The sequence below is a fragment of the Macrosteles quadrilineatus genome, unplaced genomic scaffold (assembly GCF_028750875.1).
Source record: "Macrosteles quadrilineatus isolate MER2022 unplaced genomic scaffold, UCM_ALF_1.0 Scaffold_1__1_contigs__length_201487025, whole genome shotgun sequence".
NCBI lineage: Eukaryota > Metazoa > Arthropoda > Insecta > Hemiptera > Cicadellidae > Macrosteles > Macrosteles quadrilineatus.
Window position 1 is genome coordinate 138,302,846 of NW_026542594.1, and position 22,340 is coordinate 138,325,185.

The 22,340-nt window shown below is 37.0% G+C and overlaps 1 protein-coding gene across 3 annotated transcripts in view; it reads right to left on the reverse strand.

Moving 5' to 3' along the window:
* Positions 1-608: 608 nt before the first annotated feature.
* LOC128985606 (BTB/POZ domain-containing protein KCTD3) overlaps positions 609-22,340 on the reverse strand; it is a 135,049-nt gene continuing 113,317 nt past the window's right edge. For 2 of the 3 annotated variants that reach the window (XM_054405244.1, XM_054405263.1), the window contains exons 8-12: positions 21,663-21,814; positions 11,625-11,811; positions 11,171-11,267; positions 9,595-9,776; positions 609-3,393 (exon numbers count right to left, since the gene is read on the reverse strand). In XM_054405244.1, the coding sequence (XP_054261219.1) occupies positions 3,194-3,393; positions 9,595-9,776; positions 11,171-11,267; positions 11,625-11,811; positions 21,663-21,814 (818 nt within the window). In that variant the 3' untranslated portion in view covers positions 609-3,193. The remainder of the gene's footprint in view (positions 3,394-9,594; positions 9,777-11,170; positions 11,268-11,624; positions 11,812-21,662; positions 21,815-22,340) is intronic. The other variant, XM_054405252.1, reaches the window with a different exon arrangement.

Genomic DNA, 22,340 nt, shown 5'->3' on the forward strand with positions numbered 1-22,340 from the left:
TAGTTCATATTTCCGATTGAAAAAACATAAACATATCCTTATCTCAAAAATCCTTTCGGGCTCCGCCCCAGTGGCTCTGGGATTTCCCATGTTAACCTTATGAGTATTCATTCATATTTAAAAGGAACTATCCGTTACCCACGGGCTTCACCCCGTTTGACTTCATAAGCATTAATAAAACTATTGATTGGGGAGAAGCTGAAGAGACACAGCATTTTCAGTTTCAAGACTTTATGTTGTAAGATTTTTTAGTCGGAGATTAAACAAAAAGGTTTTCATTTAATTTTTGATTTTAATTTAATTCCTATAGAACTTTTAATCATAAAATGATTTTTTTTAAACTGTGCATGACTCAATTAATAATTATATCTTATTTTTTTGATTGTTGGCGAAGCCACTACGGATAATTATTTTAATGATTGCAATACTCTGTTTATTTCTTATGCTGTATAATATTTATGGTCATACCATCGCAGGCAAAGCCACGGGTACAAGCTATTATTTTAGTAAAAATCCAATCAGACAAATTGAAATTTGCTCAGTCTGCAGGTTTACTGCGCCGAGGGTATTTTATATTACAGTATACAGGGCAATAATTGTAGAACATCTTAATAAAACATTTTTTATTCCAACTATGATAGTATATACATTTTACATAGATACACTTTTTAGCAATCACATTATTAGCCCATATAACCTATTTTAACAAACCCTCATTAGAGGGTTGTTAAAACTCTCTAGGGGGGTGGCAGAAAAATATTTCAGATCTGGCAGGGATCATGCCACTTGGGGTGGTGATAGTATAGGACTAAGAATGTAAAACCGCCAGACCCCAATGTTTTACAACCTCGGTTGCCCTTAATTGAAAAAAAATTTCAAAATTAGATCAATACAAATTCTATTAGGAGCAAGGGACATCCGAGGCACGTTTTTAGTGTTTTCACAGGGGTGATGAAGACTGTTAAGAGAAAGAGATATGTTTTTTGTCTCTATATCCATTTGTTCACTGTGACATTAAAATGTAATAAATTAACTTGATATTTTTAAATAAAAAATTAAAAAATGATTAAATACCAGACAGATGTTTTTACCACAGTGGCATACTGATTACAAATTCTTTCTTACGTAAACATCAAATTCAATTGATCAAAACGAAAAAGTTTCTAAGGATAACAATAGTTTAAATAGTATTTGAAAACAGTGAAGTGCCACAACAATTGATGGTGAAGGTAAAAAATAATCAACTTATTCTAATAATAAAACTTCTTTATCATTTTATGACTGAGTAAATATGTGAAGGTGCTCTATTCATTTACTTGAATAAAAAAATATAAATTGGAGGTAAGTATAAGTTATGGGTTTTTCAAGCAAGTATGAATTATCTTCATTCATTCTTTTGTACCGCACGTCCCGTTAATTGTATAGGGTTGGGTCACTTGAACACAGTTTAGGTTTGAACTGAGTACTCGAGTTTTAATTCAATAGGTACTGGAGACCATTTTGATGATAGCTAAATTGGCTGATTAGATATTTTCTATAGACATAAAATACAATCATAATATGTACATTATTTTAGAGCAACATAGCTATTTATTATAAAGGAAACACTAAGAAGACAAAAATATTACATTGCGCATATTTAATTTTTTGATACAAGAAAATACTTCTTTTAATGCCATTTTTCAATGATGATTGTTTTAAATCAAAATAATACAAAATATGTGGAGATATTTCGTTGTTTAATTATAATATTTGCTATGGTAGTGAATCGTGATGTTGAAAACGGCCTTTATATTCTTTCAAATAATTACTCTTACCAGAGATTCATACAGTTTTAGGTTGGATATCTCAGAGTATACATTGCATCAATCCACACAACCTTTCCATAAATAACTATACAGCTATAGTCTATACAGGAAGCCTAACACAATACATCTTATCATATTTAACGGAAGTGTAACAAATTATGTATAAATGTATACATTAAAATAATTAATATTAGTTGAGGAATGTGTTAAAAAAGAGGTTAACCCTCCAAGTGTCCATAGTTTAGGCCTTAATGTCCACCTATTTTTGGCGCATTTGAAGGTCTTATTAAAACGGATCTGAGAAGCTTAAAACAATGTTAATTCTAATGTTCTATATACCTATTTTGTTTGGAAAATCATGGGCTTCAATATCATACATAAAACATAAGGAATATTTGTTTCAAAAAAATTTTTTAGGTAAAAAAAAATTATTTTGGAAAAATTGAAAAAAAAATAAGTTCGCGCTCAATGAAATTGTATAAATTATAGGCCTATAAATATTTGAAAATAGCCACTTTGTTCTAAATTTAATGAGGATTACAAATATATAATCATATAGTGAGGTAAGTTATCAAATAAATAAGTTATGAGTGAAAAACGGATTTCAGTACATAGCGTTTAGCTAAGAATGCATAGCCTAACCATAGCTAGGAATATGGCTGATAATTTACATCAATATCACTACCTACTTCTTCAGGATCATCAACCAGCCCTTCAAAATCACTTTAATCTTTTTATAATGCACCACGTATATCACTACTTTTGATTTTTAACACTAAAACAATGATAAACGTAATAAAACACATCAGTCATCGGTCCGAGGATAACCAAGCTGTTTACAAATATGCACGTCAGCTGTCTGCTACAATTACGATCGGCTCGGAGAACATACAGCGCTGAGACAGACCTCTGGAGAAAGCTTAGAATATAACGGAAAGAACGATACCTAACTCGATCCAGTTCAATCTGATTCAGTCAGTCATAGAGCCTTCGCCATAAACGATGTTCGTGCGTCGAAAAATCGACGCGTGACACTACACAAAGTGTGTAGCGCGTCGATTTTTCGACGATGGACGCTCGGAGGGTTAATGCATCCTATAAATGTGGTTTTATTGGTCACTTCACTTAGGCTGAGATGTTACTATTATATACAATATTTAAATATATTTCAATACTTCTAATATTTTTATTAGAAGTATTCATAAAATCACATCGAGAAGTAAAGAGATACATTGCTATGCTACTTTACAGGACACAGTGATAAGGATATTTTATTTTATTTACTTCCTCAATCCTATAAACAAGTATGAATGGTTTTAAAACTAATATACCTTGCATTCATCTGTTAGGACAAGTTCTTATGTATTTATTTACTAATGTGTTTGTTACAACTGAGCAGGTTGGTCACACTGATCTGTTGACTGGTTGAGAAAGGTTATGTTGGCAGTCTTGATGCGAGGGGTGACACCAACCAGTGATAGACAAGGTGAGATGCAGGGTGTAGAGCAGTGACTGTTGCTCAGATCACACTGATCCAACAGCTTCAGCAACTCCTCCGCGGTTGGACCACCTGAGTTTTGCATGGCTAATTGAAAAAGTTCAAAGTTAGTTTCGTTCAAGAAAGTGCTCTTAGCCAGGATTTTCAAGATAGCAAGGACTTGTAGAAGTATAGAATCAAAGGAATAGCAGCTAGCTTACATTGGAAGAAGTACAGGTAGACCATAGAACACAAAGAAGGCATAAAAAAAACACAATATACAGGGTGGCTGAAAAGTAACTTGCACCCCCCTTAACTTTTCAACCATTAGAGATATTTGAAATCTGTTTGTGGCAACCTTCTTAGCTATGAGGGGCTACAATTAGTATGGTCAATTTTGAAAATTTTGCCCTTAAGCTCAAAATTTTCAAACGACAAGTATAGTCGAGTTTGGTATCATTTTATAGATCTTGACGAAACATACAAATTGAGATAAAGAAAACCAAAATCGGCCCACTAATAACAAAATGGCGCCCCAAAACGTTTCAAATCCAAATAACCATGAGGGTGGCTGAAAATAAACTTGCACCCCCTTTAACTTTTTACTATTTGAGATATTTAAAATCGGTTTGCGGCAACTTGTTTGGATATGAAGGGCTACAACAATAATGGTCAGTTTTGAAAAAATTTTGCCCTTAGGGGAAGCGGTGGTAGGGGGTAGCTCAAAATTTTCAAATAACAAGTATAGTCGAGTTTGGTATCATTTTACAGGTCTTAACATAACATAACAATTAACAAAAATAAAATAGAAATTGGACCATTGATAACAAAATAACAGCTAAAAATGATTAAGACAATGGTTATTAAAAGTAATTTTGAACTGCCATTTAGTTATTATGCTCCGATTTCTATTTTCTTTATGTTAATTGTTATGTTATGTCAAGACTTGAAAAATGATACCAAACTCGACTATACTTGTTATTTGAAAATTTTGAGCTACCCCCTACCCCCGCTTCCCCTAAGGGCAAAATTGTCAAAACTGACCATTATTATTATTAGGACTCCAGACTTATCGTAGATGGATGAATTAATTTCTGTTTTCTCTTTCAATAGAGATACAAGTTTATTGTTAGTCTTGAACGATATGGTGAATTTATTTTTGTCCATGATATTTTTAAATGTGCTACTGATATGTGAACCAAAAATTGCTGAAATATACGTTTTCTTTTCTGTGGATTTAATTTGAGGGTTATTTAAATGTTTAAAAATCAGTTTGTCCACTACACTGGAGTGAAAGCCATTTGCGACTGCTATGTATTTTATCGTGTTTATTTCTTCATTATAATCAGTCTGATTCATCGGTATTGATAACAATCTATGGATAAAACTATTGTATGCGGCGATTTTATGAGAGTGTGGGTGGTGTGAGTCGGCATTTATGGTCTGGTCGGTGTAAGTAGGCTTTCTATGAATTTTAAATTCAAAATGATCATTTTGTTTCTTAATTGTAAGGTCCAGAAAATTTAACGCTTGGTTTTTTTTCCTCCTCTAATGTGAACTCAATATTCTTGTGCATTTTGCACAAATAACTGTTTAATAGAGAAAGTTGTCTGCTATTCCCGTTGCAGAACATAATGGTGTCATCAACATATCTGTAAAAGAATAAAATTTTATCTTTGTAACGGTTAGCATCTGTAAAGAGATTGTTGTTCTCTATATGGTTCAAGAATATTTCAGCTAAGAAACTGGAGAGTGGGGATCCCATTGCCAAGCCTTCGTTTTGTATGTAAAAATTATTTTCAAATCTTAAATAATTTTGTTTTAACACAATTTTTGTCAATTTTATAACTTCTTCTATTGCTTCTGGGGAAAGTTTGGAGTTTTTTTTTGCAAATTCTTATGTAGGATGGATATAGTTTCCTGCACAGGTACATTAGTATACACATTTACAATATCGAATGATACTAATTTAGGGTTGCCTTTTATAACTTTGGTTTTCAATTTTTCGACAAGCTCTAAGCTAGTTTTAATGCTATGATTGTTTTCCAGCACAGTTTCATTTCTGATTATTCGGTCTAACTTTTTGGCAATTTTGCATGCTGGAGATGGCATAAAATTGACTAAGGGTCTGATTGGCACATCAGGTTTATGTATTTTTGGTAGACCCCTCAGAATAGGTGCTTGTGGATTTGTCACTTTTAAACTGTATTTACAACACAGCTATTAGGATAATGGAGGGAAACAATGAATGAATGAACACGCACCGGTGATAAGAAGACAGAGACAACGTCATAGACCACTTTGACCACCAGTCTAGACTTTACCTCAGCCCGGGCACGATCGATTGTCAATGTCCCTTCGTGTTTTTTGTGTTTTGTAATGTGTGTCCGTTTCGTGTATCGTGTTTTGTATATGATTTATTTATTGAAGTCTGTTAACGACCTTCGAATGAAGTGATCACTTGACACCTTGAGGCCTGAAGATGGTTCAAAACAAGAACCGAAACTAGTTGCCTAAATCAGCAACAAAGGATTACTATATGCAGGTATTGTAAACCATTTTAAGTATAATACAGTAATCCGGAGGCTAAACAACTATTCTAAAATTATTTAATTCCTACATATCCAATGTCGAGGCGACTGTTGTAGGTCTCCCCCTTTACCTTGCTAACTAGCCTGACATTATTACTAAATTTCTAATGTATATAATTAGCCTAGGGACTTAGCCATCATGTATGTAGGGTTGCAGAAGATCCAATTTTCGGTGGTTTTTCTGAAGATGACAGCGGAGAAGTGGGAAGAGAATTGGAAAAGTAGGTGGGGGAAGGCGTTCACTTGCTCGCGGTGGGCTGACGAGTTCATCATGCAGCCCTGCCACGCGAAGGGCTGACACTATAAGAAATATAGCGTGCCGCTATGCGTCACAGCTTTTGTAAGGTTGTTACTGATTTTCTGTCTGTGATGTGTTTAATTGTAAATTATTTTGTAGTGATTTATCCTGACTGTGAAGAATGTCTTACAAATCGTCTTACAAAACGATTTTCAAGAGGATCCTGATCCAAGAAATGATCATTTAGAAACAGGTTAAGGCCAATGCATTGTTTTAAAGCTTTAGACACCATTACGTCTACTACATTATTAGTTTTTACAATGTGCCAGTGACAATAAAATGGTTTAGGAAATAGTAAAATAGGTAGTAGAAATACAAAAAAGTTAGGTGCGTGTATCGTACTTAGGGGACTCATCACTGTGGCCGCCATGTTGGATAGGTGCGAAGCGTTGGAAACAGGCTTCACTCTACCGTTTGGCATGCCTGGTCTATTTTAATTCTGTGGTCGCTGAGTGTACAGTTATAACCCCCCCAGAGGGGAGGTAACTGCCCGGTGTTGGATCCGGCACTTCAGGTAAGGCCACAGCAATGGACGACTAGGATCGCCAGCCCTTAGGGGAGCCCCCAGTGACATTCCTCCATCCAGGATGGTGGGGTGTTTAGCTCTCGGAGTGTAATTCTCTCACCTACCTGTGGCTGTGGTTCTATGGGCTTGCCCTGCCTGTTGTGTACGACTGACATTTTGTGAGGCATATCCTCGGCTCTGGAAGTAGCCTCTTCCTGGGAGGTGAAAGACGGGCAATTGCCAAGCCCCCAAAGGGGAGGTAACTGTTCGGTGTTGGAATCGGCATTTCAAATAGGCCATAGTCATGGACGTCTGGGGAGCGCCAGCCCCTTAGGGGGAGCCTCCAGTGACATTCCTCCATCCAGGTTGGTGGGGTGTTTAGCTCTCGGAGAGGTGGAAGTGCGCCATCATCTACCTGTAATTATGGTTCTATGGGCTTCGGCCTGCTTGCTTTGTGCGACCAACATTCTGTGTGGCAAATCCTCAACTTTGGAAGTAGCCTTTCCTGGAGGTGAAATCGGGCGAGTACCCGTAAGCTCACGGGGACACTCTAGGGGAACGGAACTTTCCGCAGTGTGAGGGCAACGGCTGGGCGCACTCCATCAGCCAATCCCTGTCTCTGAGCCTGGAAGGTATGGTTATCTAGAGTGTGGGGGGTTCTCCATGGAACCTCAATTGAGTTAAGGGTGTCGCCACCTTTGGTGGATAGGTTCATTGGGGGTGGGTCCCGCTTCTATACCTGCCTCCTTTTGGGAAACCCTGATGGCCGGGCAGTGATGTTGGGTTAGATGGGCAAACGAAGTAGATCGGGTGCTGGGATCAAGCCCGCTGGGGGTATTTGGGGTTCTATCCCCCCAAGTTATCCCTGGTTTCCCAGCGAATGGGATGGCCTTGATCTGGTAGTGGTGTAAATAGGGGGTTGGGGTAGGTAGCTTGCTGACGGTCCCCTTCCTTCTGGCTTTGATGGCGGGTTATGGCCTGTCAGGGATTAGATAGGTCCCGAGTGTCGCTTGCACTATGTTGCGTCCATTGACTCCATCATGGTCTGTCGGGGTTTTCGGCCCTGGGGGAACCCAGTTGGAGGGACGTAAGACCAAGTAACCGGTATCCCTGGTTAGGATTGAGGGGCAACCCTCTTTCCGAAGGAGTGCTTCGGCAGCCGGTGAGCCTGATGACCATAAGTCATCCACCCATGGTGTGACTAAGGTTGGTGCGTATGCTCCGGCCCACACCATGGGGCCCGGGTATATTTAATTAGAGGTACCGGGTTGCAGTTGAGGGGCCTTGGACCCTTTCAACAAAAACAAAATGGGAAAAAATGAGTGTACAGTGTAAAGTTGGACCTGTTTCTTGTGCCGGATTGGACTCAGTCCTATTCAGGTAAACCTACTATGTTAACAAAGCCTGCTATTTTCATATGATAAGTCAATGTTTTTGAAACTGCATGGTATTTTTCTCGGAAGGAAGGGCAGGATGTAAAAAAACCATAAATCATTGTCTCCAACAGGCCCCCAGGCATTCTCAAGGTCAAAGACCCTCCCCTCTTACACCTCCTGTTTGCAATACAATGCCTATTGCAAACAAAATTGTGTAACAAAACAAGGAAGTAGCGGTTAAAAAGTTATATTTCTTTATTCAAAAACGTAAAACTGTTACACATTATTTTCAAAGAAACTAATTCATTTTAATGTTGTTAAAATGTTTATTGCGGACATTTTCCATCACGCAATTAACCACAATAATTGTTGGGTATGGTTTTTCGCATGTCCGCAATAAACCTTTGAACAACATTAACTCACCATCACCAACAATGAACTTCAAACAATGAATTAATTCATGTTAGTTTGTGTCTTGTACATATTTTATTAGAAAAAAGTAATTTTACTTTTGTAAAATACAAAAATATTGACTAGAGTTAGAGATTAAATTTAACAGCCATTATAAAAACTATTATTTTATGATAAAATAGAATTGGCATATCAAAATAGCTATTACGCTAGTAATAAATGAAAGTCGAAAAGGATTAAACTGATAAAACTCAGAGTTCTTGGAAGTACATGAGTACAATAACTGTCCTGATAAAATATTAATGGATTTGGGACTGCTAATGGTTTTTTTTATTGCATCACTACCCTAGTAATAAGTTATGAAGATCTTAAACAAACATCTGATAAGCCTTTTATGTGCTCGGAACCAAAGGTTGTACCGAACCGAGTTTGTACCACGTAAAATGCTGTACCGAACCGATGACAGTAATTAAGCTAGAACGTACCGTACTGACTTTTTCGGTGCACTGCAGACCCCTAGTTGACAGTCTTATCTTTCCATGCCAGTAGGTTGCAGTATCGTATTGGAGCATTATAAACTTTAATAGGCGGCTGAGCAGAGTAATTTTAACAATGATGAATGACATAACAATGCTTAAGTTGCCATTGTGATTTATAATACGAAGCATGAAATGTTGGGATGAAATGAAATAACACAATAACATGATTTAATTGGTTGAAGTTAGAGATTATTTCTTGGTTGATTTATGTTCAAATATAATTATTACTATCGAGCCGGGATAGAATACTAAAGCATTCGTTCAACTATTTGAACTTTCCAATATTTGCACACCCCTAGTTTTCGGTGAGAGTGGGAAGTTTATTTTTTTGTCCTAGGACGCTAGGCACAAGCCTGGGATTGTTTTTCACATTACTTCAGGCTAGACCTAGGGGTTGCGGCATTATCACTTAGATAAAATCGATTGGTGACTTGGCGGGGAGCGAATCCGGGACCTCAGGGACTGAAGTCCCATGCTCTAACCACTACGCCAGCTTGCTCCCAATAGCCTCATGAGTGTGAGAATAGTAATAAATTACTTAATTTTCCAAAATAAAGTTAGTTGCTAATGAAACAAAGGGAATGCTTACCAGGTTCTCCCTTCTTGGCAAGGTCAAGTGCAGTAGTCAAGTCCCACATCTGTAGAGCTCCATTGCTGTGTCCTGTGAAAATGAAGCGCCGCGGCCGAGAGCCCATGCGACTAGAGCCCTCACATTCGTGCACACAGAACGATGTTATCATTGTCCCATCCACCGACTTGATCACACACACTCTGAAATCATTAATGGTCTTATGATAAGCACCAAATTGACACAATTCTAACCCAACTGGAAACTTGAAGGGAATTTGATACAGCACAGGACACAAAGAATATTACCCTTTACCCTTTATATTACCCAAAATAAAGCTAAGCACAGTAAACTCTCGATTATCCGAGCCCTGGTCATCAGAGTCCCTACCATTCAAGCCCTCAGGTTATTCGAGGTCGTTTTAGGCCTAAATATATATTTTTTTTATTTCCGGTCCAAAAACAACAATAATTACATTTTTAGGAATGTTTTTGATATCCAAGCCCTGGTGTTCCGAGTCCCTGCCATCCGAGCCCTCATGATATCCGAGGTTGTTTTAGGCCTAAATATATATTTTTTTATTTACTGTCGGAAAACAACAATAATTAAATGTTTAAGAATGTGTTTGTTTACAAAGGAAAATAGCAAGTAATTTGTTATTTCTTAAAATAATACTTTAAATTATAATTATAGGTATTATATTATTATTGACCACGGAGTCATACCGACCATCACGCCGAGACCACGAGTCTTGCCGAAAATCGTGCCGTGACCGCGGAGTCATACCGACGATCGTGCCATGAACGTGGAGTCATACCGACAATCACGCCGTGACCACGGAGTCATACCGACGATCACACTGTGACTGCGGAGACATGCCGACGATTTCGCCGAGACCACTGAGTCATACCGACGATCGTACCGTGACCGCGGAGTCATACCGACAATCTTGCCATGTCCGCAGAGTCATATCAACGATCACGCTGTGACCGCAGAGTTATACCGATGATCCTGCCTTTTTGTTTTTATCGATCAGTGCCACAAATGGTAAAATTTGATTTTGTTTGTCTTATGCACAGGAAAAAATCCCGTCCCGTCCTGTCTCAAAAGTTGGGAAGGAAATAAAAATCCTGTCCCAAACTAAGAATTCAATCCCGTCCATCCCTAATATACATACATACCTATTATTGTATACATATATACAAATTTGAACAAACAGTGTTTTTGGCCTCTGGGTACATGAACATGAAAAAGTTAATCGGTCCCGGGCCTAGGTCTACCTAAGCTACTTCCTTATAAAGAATTTCTCTAAAATCAACTGTTTGATCCTAAGAAAGTTACTAGGTTGTTCATGTTTCAAAGCTGGACCCGATCAATTTGGATTTTGCAACAAATTCCGTCCAAAGAAAATCACAAATGTATTCTTGTACCAAAGATCGAGAACTTATATTCTCCCCGAAAATTCTCTCAATTTTTAGGACTCATCCACCTGTACCTTAGGCCTACACTTCAAATGATAATCCAATATTCCTTTTTAAGCAAATATAAATACTTTATGATTTCTGTATCCTTATCAAAATCTGTGTCTGGCTGTTACCTTCTGCCATTTGACGCCAAGCGAACAAATATTTCAGGTGTTTCTGGGACGACTTTCTGGACAAATACTTGCTCATCATCTTGTTCTCCAAATGGACCTTCATAATACAAACAGCATTAATACAATTGAAATTCTTTTTTACCTTTGTTAATTGGACATTGGACGAAACTAAAAGAAATCCTCATACTCAGGTTAAAAATTTGTTTGTTCTATTACAAGGTTAAAAAATCTGATTTTTGTTCCACAGATTTATTTTTTTGTGTAGTTCTTAATAAACTACATCTTATTCTCTACTGTGATCTCATTACCGATGATCATCTTCCCCGATAATAGCAACTTTTTGGATTAGCGAAATTCTGGTATAATACATTGGTTTAAAGAAGGAGTTTTTTACAAAGTACTTTACTTAACAGTGCCCTATAAAATTTAGATAAGGTAAATGAAAAAAACATACCACAGTCGTTGCCTGCAGCATAGCTGACATATGGTTCCACCTCTTCAAGAGATAATATTTTGAAGGAAGCAACTGGAGTTGATCCTGGTTGAGTTGAGATCATTCCTCGAAACCTAGTGACACTCCACGTGCGCACATGGTTATACTCACAACATAATGACACTAAAAACTTCTCTGACAGGGTAACCTGAAACACAAAACACGTTAACTTAAAGTATATTCTGGTAGAGTTGAGATCATTCTTTAGAACCTCGTGACACCTTGTGCATTCGCACGGTTATACTCACAACGTACTGACACTAGGAACTTCTCTGACAGGGTGAGCTGTGGCACACAAGTTCAATAATTTTCAACTGCCAATCCACAGATTGACACTTTTTGAATCCTTACACCAATAAATAAATAAATAAATAAATAAATAAAAATGCCTTTATTTGCGAGCGTCTTTCAGTACAAGAACTGTTTTACAAAGTAACTCATATCAATATAACTAACTTAAAAATATACAAAAATTATGATACAAAAACAATGTGTATGACAAAACAAAACAAAACAAAATTATAAGCTATATACAATACTTTACATCTTCTTTACTTTTCTTTTGAAAGCCAGGACCCCCAGCTGTTTTAGGTCCAAGGGGAGATCATTATATATCTTTGGGCCAAAGTAATAAAACCCTTTTCTACCCACTTCTAGTTTTACTTTTGGAATGTGGAGCAAGGCGTTCTGCCGGGTCACACGTTGAGTCACCTCCCCACGTGCCACAAGCCTCTCCACCAAGTACTTAGGCTCTTGCTGAACCAAGACCCGGTGGATGAGGCTACAAGTCTGCGCCCTGCACACGGCAACCATTGACAGTAACCCCGCAGCATCCCGAAAAGGGGATACGCGTTCACGCTTACGGATACCGTAAACGAAACGAATGGCGGAGTTCTGCACTTTTAGCAATCGGGACATCTCTTCCCTTGAGATGCTGTTGCCGTATGCAGGAAAACAGTAATGGAGCACTGACAACACTAGTGACTGTACCAGCTGCAGCTTGGCTGTCTCTGGCAGGATGTTTTTGTACCGGTACAGACCACGCAGCCTTCCCAAAGCCACCTGGGAAACATAAGTGATGTGGTCCGAGAAAGTGAGGCCACTGTCAAGTACCACACCCAAGGTCTTGACGGTATCCCTCACCATTAGAGGTTTTCCTGCGATTTGAACGTGCATGTCTCCATTTGCAACTCTGTGAAGAGTAGTGGGTGTAGCAATATGAAGAATCATGCATTTTTCAGAGTTCAATTTCAAACCATGTTTGCGTGACCACTCACTTATTCTCACCAGATCAGAGTTCATTCCTGCAAAAGCTTGATCAGCAGCCTGAATCTCATAGGAGAAATGCAATTGGCAGTCATCGGCATATGAATGCACATTGCAGTGACTCACACATCTGGACAGATCTGCAGTGTACAGGGTAAACAAAATGGGCCCCAGACAGCTCCCCTGAGGCACTCCCCTTGATTTCTCTAGGGGAGGTGAGATATCGGTACCCACCATGGTAACTTTCAGTCTGTTTTCCAGGTAAGATCTAAACCAAGCAACCGCATTGCAATGAAAACCAAAATGTTTCAATTTTGCTAGGAGCAAACCATGGCTTATGGAATCAAAGGCCTGTGAAAAATCAAGCATGACTACAGAGCTACACCTGCCCTCGCTCCTCGCCCCAAACAAGTCTGCAAACATATTCATCAATGCAGTACAGGTGCTATGGTTCTTTCTGAACCCTGATTGCAGTTTGGGAAGCAGATTCTCTGCATCTAAAAATTCTGTTATTTGGCGTATTACTAATTTTTCCAGCACTTTAGACATAGCAGGCAAGACCAATATTGGCCTTAAATCATTAAAGTTTGAAGGAATCTGTTTTTTGGGCAATGGATGTACCATACTTTTCTTCCACGCGTGTGGAAATTCACTGTTTACAAGAGACATATTCATAAGGTGAGTTATTGCATCAATGGCATAAGGGCTGACGGCTTTTATCATTGCAATACTTATGTCATCAACACCGACAGCTCTAGAGGTAATTTCATTAATAGCTTCCCTCACTTCTGATACTGATATTTTTCTAAACTGGAATTTATTTACATTACGTGTATCTTCATTATATAATCTAATCAAATCTGCATCTGCTTCAAAACATGATCCCATTTTTACAAAAAAATCATTCATTTCACTGACCCTAAAATCATTTGGTAAATTATTTCTGCCCTTTCCTGCTACTATATCACTCTGTTTAAGGCATTTCCAAAAAGCTCTCGTATCTTTACAATCTGCCAGGTTTTCTGAGAAAAAATTTCTTTTTGCTTTCCAAACAGCCCCATTCAGTTTGTTTCTAACTTTTTTATAATCTATCCAGTCGACATTCTGTCCTGAACTTGAAAATTTCCTCCTTAATTTATTTTTCATTTTTGTTAACACAATGATATCATTATTTCTCCAAGGTGCTTTTTTCTTTGTCACTCTCTTTGTTACTAGCGGCGCATGTTTATCATAAATATTTTTTATAGCAGAGCAAATGAAAGAATTTATTTGACTAGCGTTGGTCATGTCCATTACTAATTCCCATTCGATATTCTGTAACATTGAAATCCGACATAACATGTTAATATCTGTAACATTATCCGAGGTAATTGGAACCAAATGCATCTCTTGGATATGTAAAAACTCGGTTAACACGGAAAGTGTTGAGAATATTATTTAAGGTTAGGTTAGAAATAGATTAGTAATGATAAAACATCATAAAAGAAACACTTAAATTATTTTATTGATGAAATTGCACTTCTTCTCTTTTGTTACACAATAATGTAAATACAACCAAGTTTACAATTAGTCAGAAAAACAAAACTTATTTTTGTGAAAAGAAAATTAAAATGGTTTTCTGGCGGAGTTTAGCTCCTCTTTTCTTGGTTGCAATGTTTCACCATGGCTGAAGGCAGAGTACTTCTGACGTCGTGGCCTCGGGCTGCTGTGCCATGTAAGCCAGTGCCTTCTCGAGTGATTTCAGTCCTTCCGTTTGTGATATGCGTTTGGTTTCGGCTGATTCGTCGTCACTAGAATCATTTTCATCTTTCTCACACTCATCACGATTTACAATGTTTACGATGTCGTTCTCGGTCAATTCATCTGTTTTATCTTGTCTCCGTTTACTCAGTCCATCACATTTTCTTGAGTAACTGGCTCACTCGTAGGCAAAACATTTGTTAGTGTAATAAGCTCACTGATATCGGTTTTGGCAGTTTTTGATCCATGGTTAGAGAGAAGTTTTTCTGTTAATTTTCGGATCCCAAAAAAGCTTCCTCGATGATTCCCTGACTGTGCTATCTGCCAAATTGTCCCATGCTTCGGCGACCCAGTAAGAAACATTCTTCATGGTTATTGCTTTCTGAGTTGTGGGGACAGTGTTTCCATGTGTGTCCAACTGTCCAATCAAGTAGGTCAACAGTATTTTTCGATAGTTCCTCTTGAACGTTTCAAGAGTACCTTGATAGAGCGGCTGAATTGCGAAGTAACATTAGGTGGCAAGAATATTGCCTTCATGTCTCCACTTACCAGATTGTCAGAGTCAGGGTGTGAGGGGGCGTTGTCTAGAAGCAATACGACCTTGCTTGAGAGATTCTTTTACTTTAAAAATGGTTCTACAATAGGTAGAAAATGGTTGAAAAACCACTGCTTAAAAATTTGATCATCCATCCAAGCATTTTTTTTTTTACTTTTGTACGTTTACAACTTTTGGTAAGCATTTAATGTTCAGGTTTTTGAACGCTAAAGGGTTCTTTGCTTTGCCGATAAACACCGGTTTCAATTTCTAACTTCCGGATGCATTGTAACATCCCAGAACAGTAACCCTATTCTAATTTTTTTATATCCAGGTGCTGTCTGCTCATCCCTAGATGCTTATGTTTTAGATGGTAAAATTCGGTAATTTAGGCCTCTTTCGTCATAATTAAATATCTGATCTGAGGTAAGACCATGTTTCAAAATCAGGGTTTCCAATTTTTTTTTTTTTACTCTGAAACGTCATTAGAATTTGCCGACAACTTTTCTCCGCTAATATCTAACTGTCTTATCCCAAACCTTTTCTTTTCATCGGTATAGCCACCCTGTGCTAGCAGTAAAAGGTTTATTGTCATCTTTGAACTGTTTTAACGCAATTGCTTTGGCTTGGATGATTCAGGGTGTCTACTATATTCTGGATGAAAAATTCATGAACGATTCCCGTACATTTAAGGACACTTTGTCGTAACCTTTGTCGGTGTGATTACCAAATATATTTTCATTATTTTCCTGATTTGTAAAACTGTATTAGCTTAAACTTGTTCTTCACTGTCGTTGTAACAGAGAGAAAAGTAAATAATAATATATAAGAGTTAAATTTCAAAATAGAAATTTATTGAAAGTAAAAGACCATTTACTTTAGGTAAAGCTTTATAGTGTAACAGAGATACTCAATCATTGTCTTACGCGATAGCGACAAGATCCTGAATATCTATATCGGTCACGGAAGCATTATCATATCATATCCAATCTAGGCGGATTAATTTGGCATGATTCGCCCTAGCAAAACGCTAAGTTCTCGACTAATTTTGAAAAAAAAAAAATCTTTAATGCATTATATTGTAACTTGGTTCTTGGTACAAAATCGGTATGGTAAGCGGCTACCAGTAAGCAAACAGTAAGATTATTGTCTTTTCATTTGCAAAGTTTATATCAACATGGGAATATAGCAATCATTAGTTTATCTTAGGCTCAATTAAATTTTCTTAGTATATTTTACAACTATTTCAAAGAATCAAAATACCCAGGCCTAGACCTAATTATTTAGGAGGGCCTATATAAACTGAGTACAAACAATGAGGTTATATAGTAGCAAAGCCACTATCATCATAAGATTTAGATTGCTTAAAGCATAGCATACAACATAATAAATAAATATGGGATACAAAAAACATTGATACCTGAACAGCCAACAATATAAGTCAAAGATACATCAAATGCAATGACTTGAGACCAAGTAGGCTTGCGTAATGATAAAAAATTAATGCAAACAAAAATGCTTGTTGTTTTGTCAATTGAAAGATAAAATATCCATAAAAATGGTATTTAAACTTACAAAATAATACCAGTTGTAGATTAGTTACAAGTTTAATATGAAACCATAAACAGTTTTATGGCAATAGGCAATCGCCAGGGCAAATTGAATCTTCAAGATGAAAGTACTATTATTTCCATGATAAAATAGGTTTGGGATCTAATTATAATCACCCTAGTAATAAATAAAGGAAAGTGATACAACTTTTATGAGCTAAGCTACTGGGTCAACAGTTCTTGGAGGTACTTGACTTGACACTTGATTGGCGTGATAATATATTTATGGGTTTGAAACTGTTAATGGGGTTTTTATTGCATAATTACTCTAGTAATAAAATATAAAAATGTAAACAAACATCTGATAAACCTTTAATGTGCTCCTAACCAACAACACTTATCATGCCATACTTAAAATGGCCCATACAACTATTTAAGGACATAGTCTGACATTTAAGGACAATTCCCACATTTCATGGCCAGTAAAAAATTAAGTACAATTTCCCGGTTGGTAGACACCCTGAGATTGGCCCACTACATGATTGGTGGACTACACAGTGACCTCAATTAGGAGAACCATATAAACAAAGCCTCAGATGTATTTTCATACTCAAATTTAGTCATAGTTTTCCTAATTGAAATGTCAAAACTGCTGCTCTGAGAAGCCCAACCTTCAATTTCAGATCTTTTACACCGCCAGTCTCCCACACCCCCGGTCACTTCACCAACACCTAGTTTCTTGGCCACTTTCTTAACAGACTCTCCATTGTCAAGACGTTTAATTGCATTCAATTCAATTTAATTTAAAGATACTTTATTCACAGATATACAAAAGTATACATGAATGGCGTTCAGAACAGTTCATCATAAATTATATAGCCTAATATCTAGATAGTAAACTGATACATTATATGTATATAAGTATTTATTTAATGACCTTAAAAATTCTTCAAAACTGTATAGCGCTTTGGTAGCAAGAAATATTTGTAATTTCCTTTCAAAGCATTTAAAACTCTTTTCAGATTTTATAATTTTAGGAAGGTAGTTATAATATTTTATCCCAGAAACAGTTGGATTTTTTTAAACTGCTTTTTAGAAATATTTATTTGAAAATTTCCCTGATTTCTTGTATCTGCCTTTTATTTGCTGATGACACAACAATAATTTCTCGCAACAATGACATTCAGATGCTGCTCCAGGAGGCTGAAATCGACCTCAGTAAAGCCAGTACATGGTTCGAGCATAACAAACTAAGTCTAAACAAAGACAAGACTCAACAGCTCATCTGCTCCCTCGCGGGAGTTGAATTAGGAAATCAGCCAGTGAAACTGCTTGGATTCTATCTAGACAGCAAGCTCTCTTGGAATGATCATGTCAGCGTGGTGTGCAAGAAACTGTCAAGAGTAATCTCCCTGATCAGAAAACTGAAAAATTTGGTCACTTTGCAGTATCTTGTCGTCATCTATCACTCCTTGTTCCATACACACATCTCCTATGGACTGCTTTTGTGGGGGCACTCTGCAGCATGTGAGAGAGTCCTCCTGCTCCAGAAGATGGTTTTGAGGATTATGACAGGGGCTGAGTATAGGCAACACTGCAAACCTTTATTTCAAGAGCTTGGCATCCTGACAGTCTATGGGAACTACGTTTTGAGCTCCCTCCTCTACGTAAAAGAGAATTTAGCTGATTTTCAAATAAGAGGGCAGCTTCACGGTCACAATCTGAGAAACAACAACCTGATCTCTATTCCCAGATGCCGCACTTCTAAAGTGAAGGACAGTTTCCCACTACTGGCTTGTAAAATGTTTAATAGACTGCCTGAGAACATTAAGAACCTGGAGCCGAAACTGTTCAAAAAGAAGTTCAAGTCGTGGTGTTGCCAACAGAGCTTTTATTCCTTGGAGGATTACTTCAAAGCCCAGTTAGTTTTTTAATATTTTTTATGCCGCCTGACACTCAAGTTAATTAATAATAATTATATGTTGAAGTATATTTTTTATTTTTGTAAGTTTTATGATATTTGTATCATTACTGACGCGACCTATCCAGAAATGGTCAACGGTCAAGAGGATGGTAATTATGGTAATTATGGTATTCAATTAAGTTTTAACTGAAACAACAGTGCGTTTCCGTGTACCACTCATGATGTGCTTAGAAATAGCACAACACACCTCACAACGTACCAGTACCTTTAGTGTCACTCACTACAATATTGAAAACTAAGTAAAACCAACAGCAAAATGGCGGGCGGGCAGCAAATTACGAACACACTTGACTTCAGCCGAACAAACACGACGTTTGCTGCTCGCTTCTGACGACTGCCGGTTGCTCCCGACTTCTTCTGACCGCTGCCGACTTTTACCTATATCTGTCCACCTCTGATTTGATGAAATTTTAAAATTTTTATTTTCAAGATGTGCCGCGGTTAACATGGAGGCTCGGATAAATGGGACTCTGATAACCGGGACTCTACTGTAATACTAAATTGCCAGTGCATATTAAATGTACGGTATTGATTCAACAGTCATTTAAAAAAAGAGATGTCTAATTAGTAATTTTCTTATAGATAAAGCTTATTATAGTGTACAATATTTCTTAAATGATCATTTTTGACCAAATTGAAATTCTTTTGTATTTTAGAAGCAAAAGTGAATTGAATATATTTTAGTTTTGTGATATTCTCCATTGTAAAATTAAAGCAGTTTTGTAGAAAAACACAACTCCTTTGTCTCTAAATGAAAAAAAAAACAAACAAAAACTGAATGAGATTTGTGAAATAAAAGTAGTTTACCATAAGGCACTCAATTGTAACCACGCATAAAATACGGTTCAAAATAGCTTTAGATTTTATAAAAGCATGCAAAAAGTAGACTCCAAGTAGTTTTAGTACCTATCCTAAGTAAATAATATAAGAAAAGAAAATATAAGAAGTAGCTACTTCTGGACAGAAAAATTGTGCTATAATTGAAATTAAGTTTGAAAATTGAATACAAACGCAAATAATAATGTACATTTATCTCTTGGTAAAAAAATACATCTATTTTAAATCCTAATCCAGACATATGTTTTTTTATCATGTTTATCATATAAAATTTGTAAACATTAAGCTACCGGTATCAAAATGATTACAAAACATTTCATTATAATTTTACACTATAATCACAATCCATTGAATAGAGATCTGTTAACTTACAAACGGTCCAGTAGTATTGGTAAGTGTTTAAAATGCAATATTTACCCCCCTCCACCACTGCCGCCATATTGAAAAAAAAAAAACGGCACTTGAGATTTTCGCCTACATCTCCGTTTTGGTGCGTTTTAGCCAAAAAGGAGTTATAGGTAGTCAATGTTGTAGACAATTAAATTTTCTATATTATACGTTTAATATTTTGTTCCTACAACTTATGGCAAAAAAATATTAAGTTAAGAAAAACGGGAAAAAAAAATTTTCTAAAATTTGACAAAAATTCTAACTTTAGATAGCGGTAATTCAGTGATGGCTTATTCTAGGAAAACAAGTATCACAATCCAATTTGTAGAGAATTTAATTACCTACAAAATGCTTCTATTTTTTAGCCAACTGTTTGAAGTGGGGCTTAAAAAAAACCCAAACAAATTTAAACATGGGTTCATTTTCTTTCACTTTTCACTCTACATTTAATTTAAAAAAACCACAAATTATTTTTCAGTTTTGGCTTGAGTTTTTAGTTGATAAAAAACATACTTACGTTACTTACATGTAACTGCGCAATGCTCATGGATGCAGGTACTATATTCCCCTTAGGGTAAAAACACATATACAGCGATTCAGAGCAAAGCGGGGGGGGGATCCAGAGCGAGCTGTAGCGGCGCGACTGACGTCGCACACATGCAGCCACTAGCGAGAGCGACACGAACGGGAGCTTGATCATTTCAAAGATACCACATTGTAAGTTCGCATGCAATTTGCAGCACAGAGAAAAAACGTGGGTGAAAACATTAATTTTGCATGCTTCAAACCGATCGGAGAGGTTGCATGGAGTGAATGGAGGAAGGGAGGTACATGGTGAATATAACAATTTGTTTCCAGTTCTTAGGAAGCATTATTCGTGATTAATGCAATACATATCTACCTCTACCTTTGAATATATTCTTTCAAAAAGCGAAGGTTCCAAAACGCTCTGTAAGTTTCGTTTCCAGATGGGCGTACAGAGCGACCTAATGGCAAAAGTGGAACTAAAATTGGCCACAAGATCGTTCACGCTCCGCTCCTAAACACTATAAAAACAAACAAGATTGTTCCAAAGTTAACCGCTCTGCTCCACTACGCTCGCAACAGCGGTTTGTGCGCACGTTACTACTTGATTGTATAGGTTTGATTTTGTCGCTCTAAATTGAGCCGCTCCGACCCGCTCCCAGTCACTGTATGTGTGTTTCCACCCTTACAAATATCCACTAGTGGGAGGAGATACTCAATTTCAAACTACCCATCAACACAGCAAGAACTCTTTTAAAGATTCATTTGTAAAAAAAATAAGATCAAATATAGTAATAATCTTTAAAAACGCAATGATGGGTCTTTTGTAAAAAGTTGACAGAATTGATTCATTCCAAACCCAAAAATGTTTAAAGAGGTGTCACAGCCCAACTCACTATTGAAAAATGCAGAGAAAAAGCTGGGGCGAATTACCCAGATACAAAAAAAAAAATACCACAAAAAAAGAAAGCCATATTTGTGCAAATTTGTACCTCAAAAGGTGAGCAAACCCCATCCTTGTATAATGAGTGGCTAAACCAAACTAGCTGATAGAAGTTTGTTCGTCTCCAGGGACGAGTCAGTATGGCAAGCTCAAACATGGCCGCATGTAATGTTTTAAGAGATGAAGATTATCATGTTTAGAACAAACACTGTTGTGAGGCGTAGATTACCTTGGTGACAGGACTCTGGTGTACAGTGAAGGTCTGGAACAGTTGAGGTCCGTGGCCTACAGTCTCTGGGTGTTGCACTATCACTCTCACAGTACCTGAACTGGTCCCATAAGCTATCTCTATCCAGTTACCACATAAACCTGCAACATGTCCTTGTAATTAGACTTGCAAACTTGAACTTGAACCTAGTAACAAATATTTACAAGAACTTTAACTTTAACTTAGGAACATCACTGCATTGTCAAGATTGGACATTTTTGGCATATACTTGAGCACTTACCTCAAATTGAAATACTCAAAACATACAGTATACAGTCCATGCAACGAAGAATATTAAATGTTACATCAAACCTCTGAAGATGAAAGTTATTTAACAAAAGAAAAGTCGGTGCACCTGCTAACAAGTGCAAAAAAGTTAATAGAACTATTTTACTTCATGGAGGATTGATGGAGTCTGGATCAAAAATTGTATTCTAAAAGTACGGTATATTTTTTATCTATCTGGGCCTAAATCTGATTACTACAATTATTACAATTGATCGCGTGTTGTAGTATACCGGCTAGTTACGTTTTCCCATCCTTTCCCCTTTGTGTTATATTTGTGGACGTCCAAACTGTAAGTAATTTTGTGTATTTATTTGTTAAATTGAGATTTTCAGTGAGTCGCACTTTGGTAAA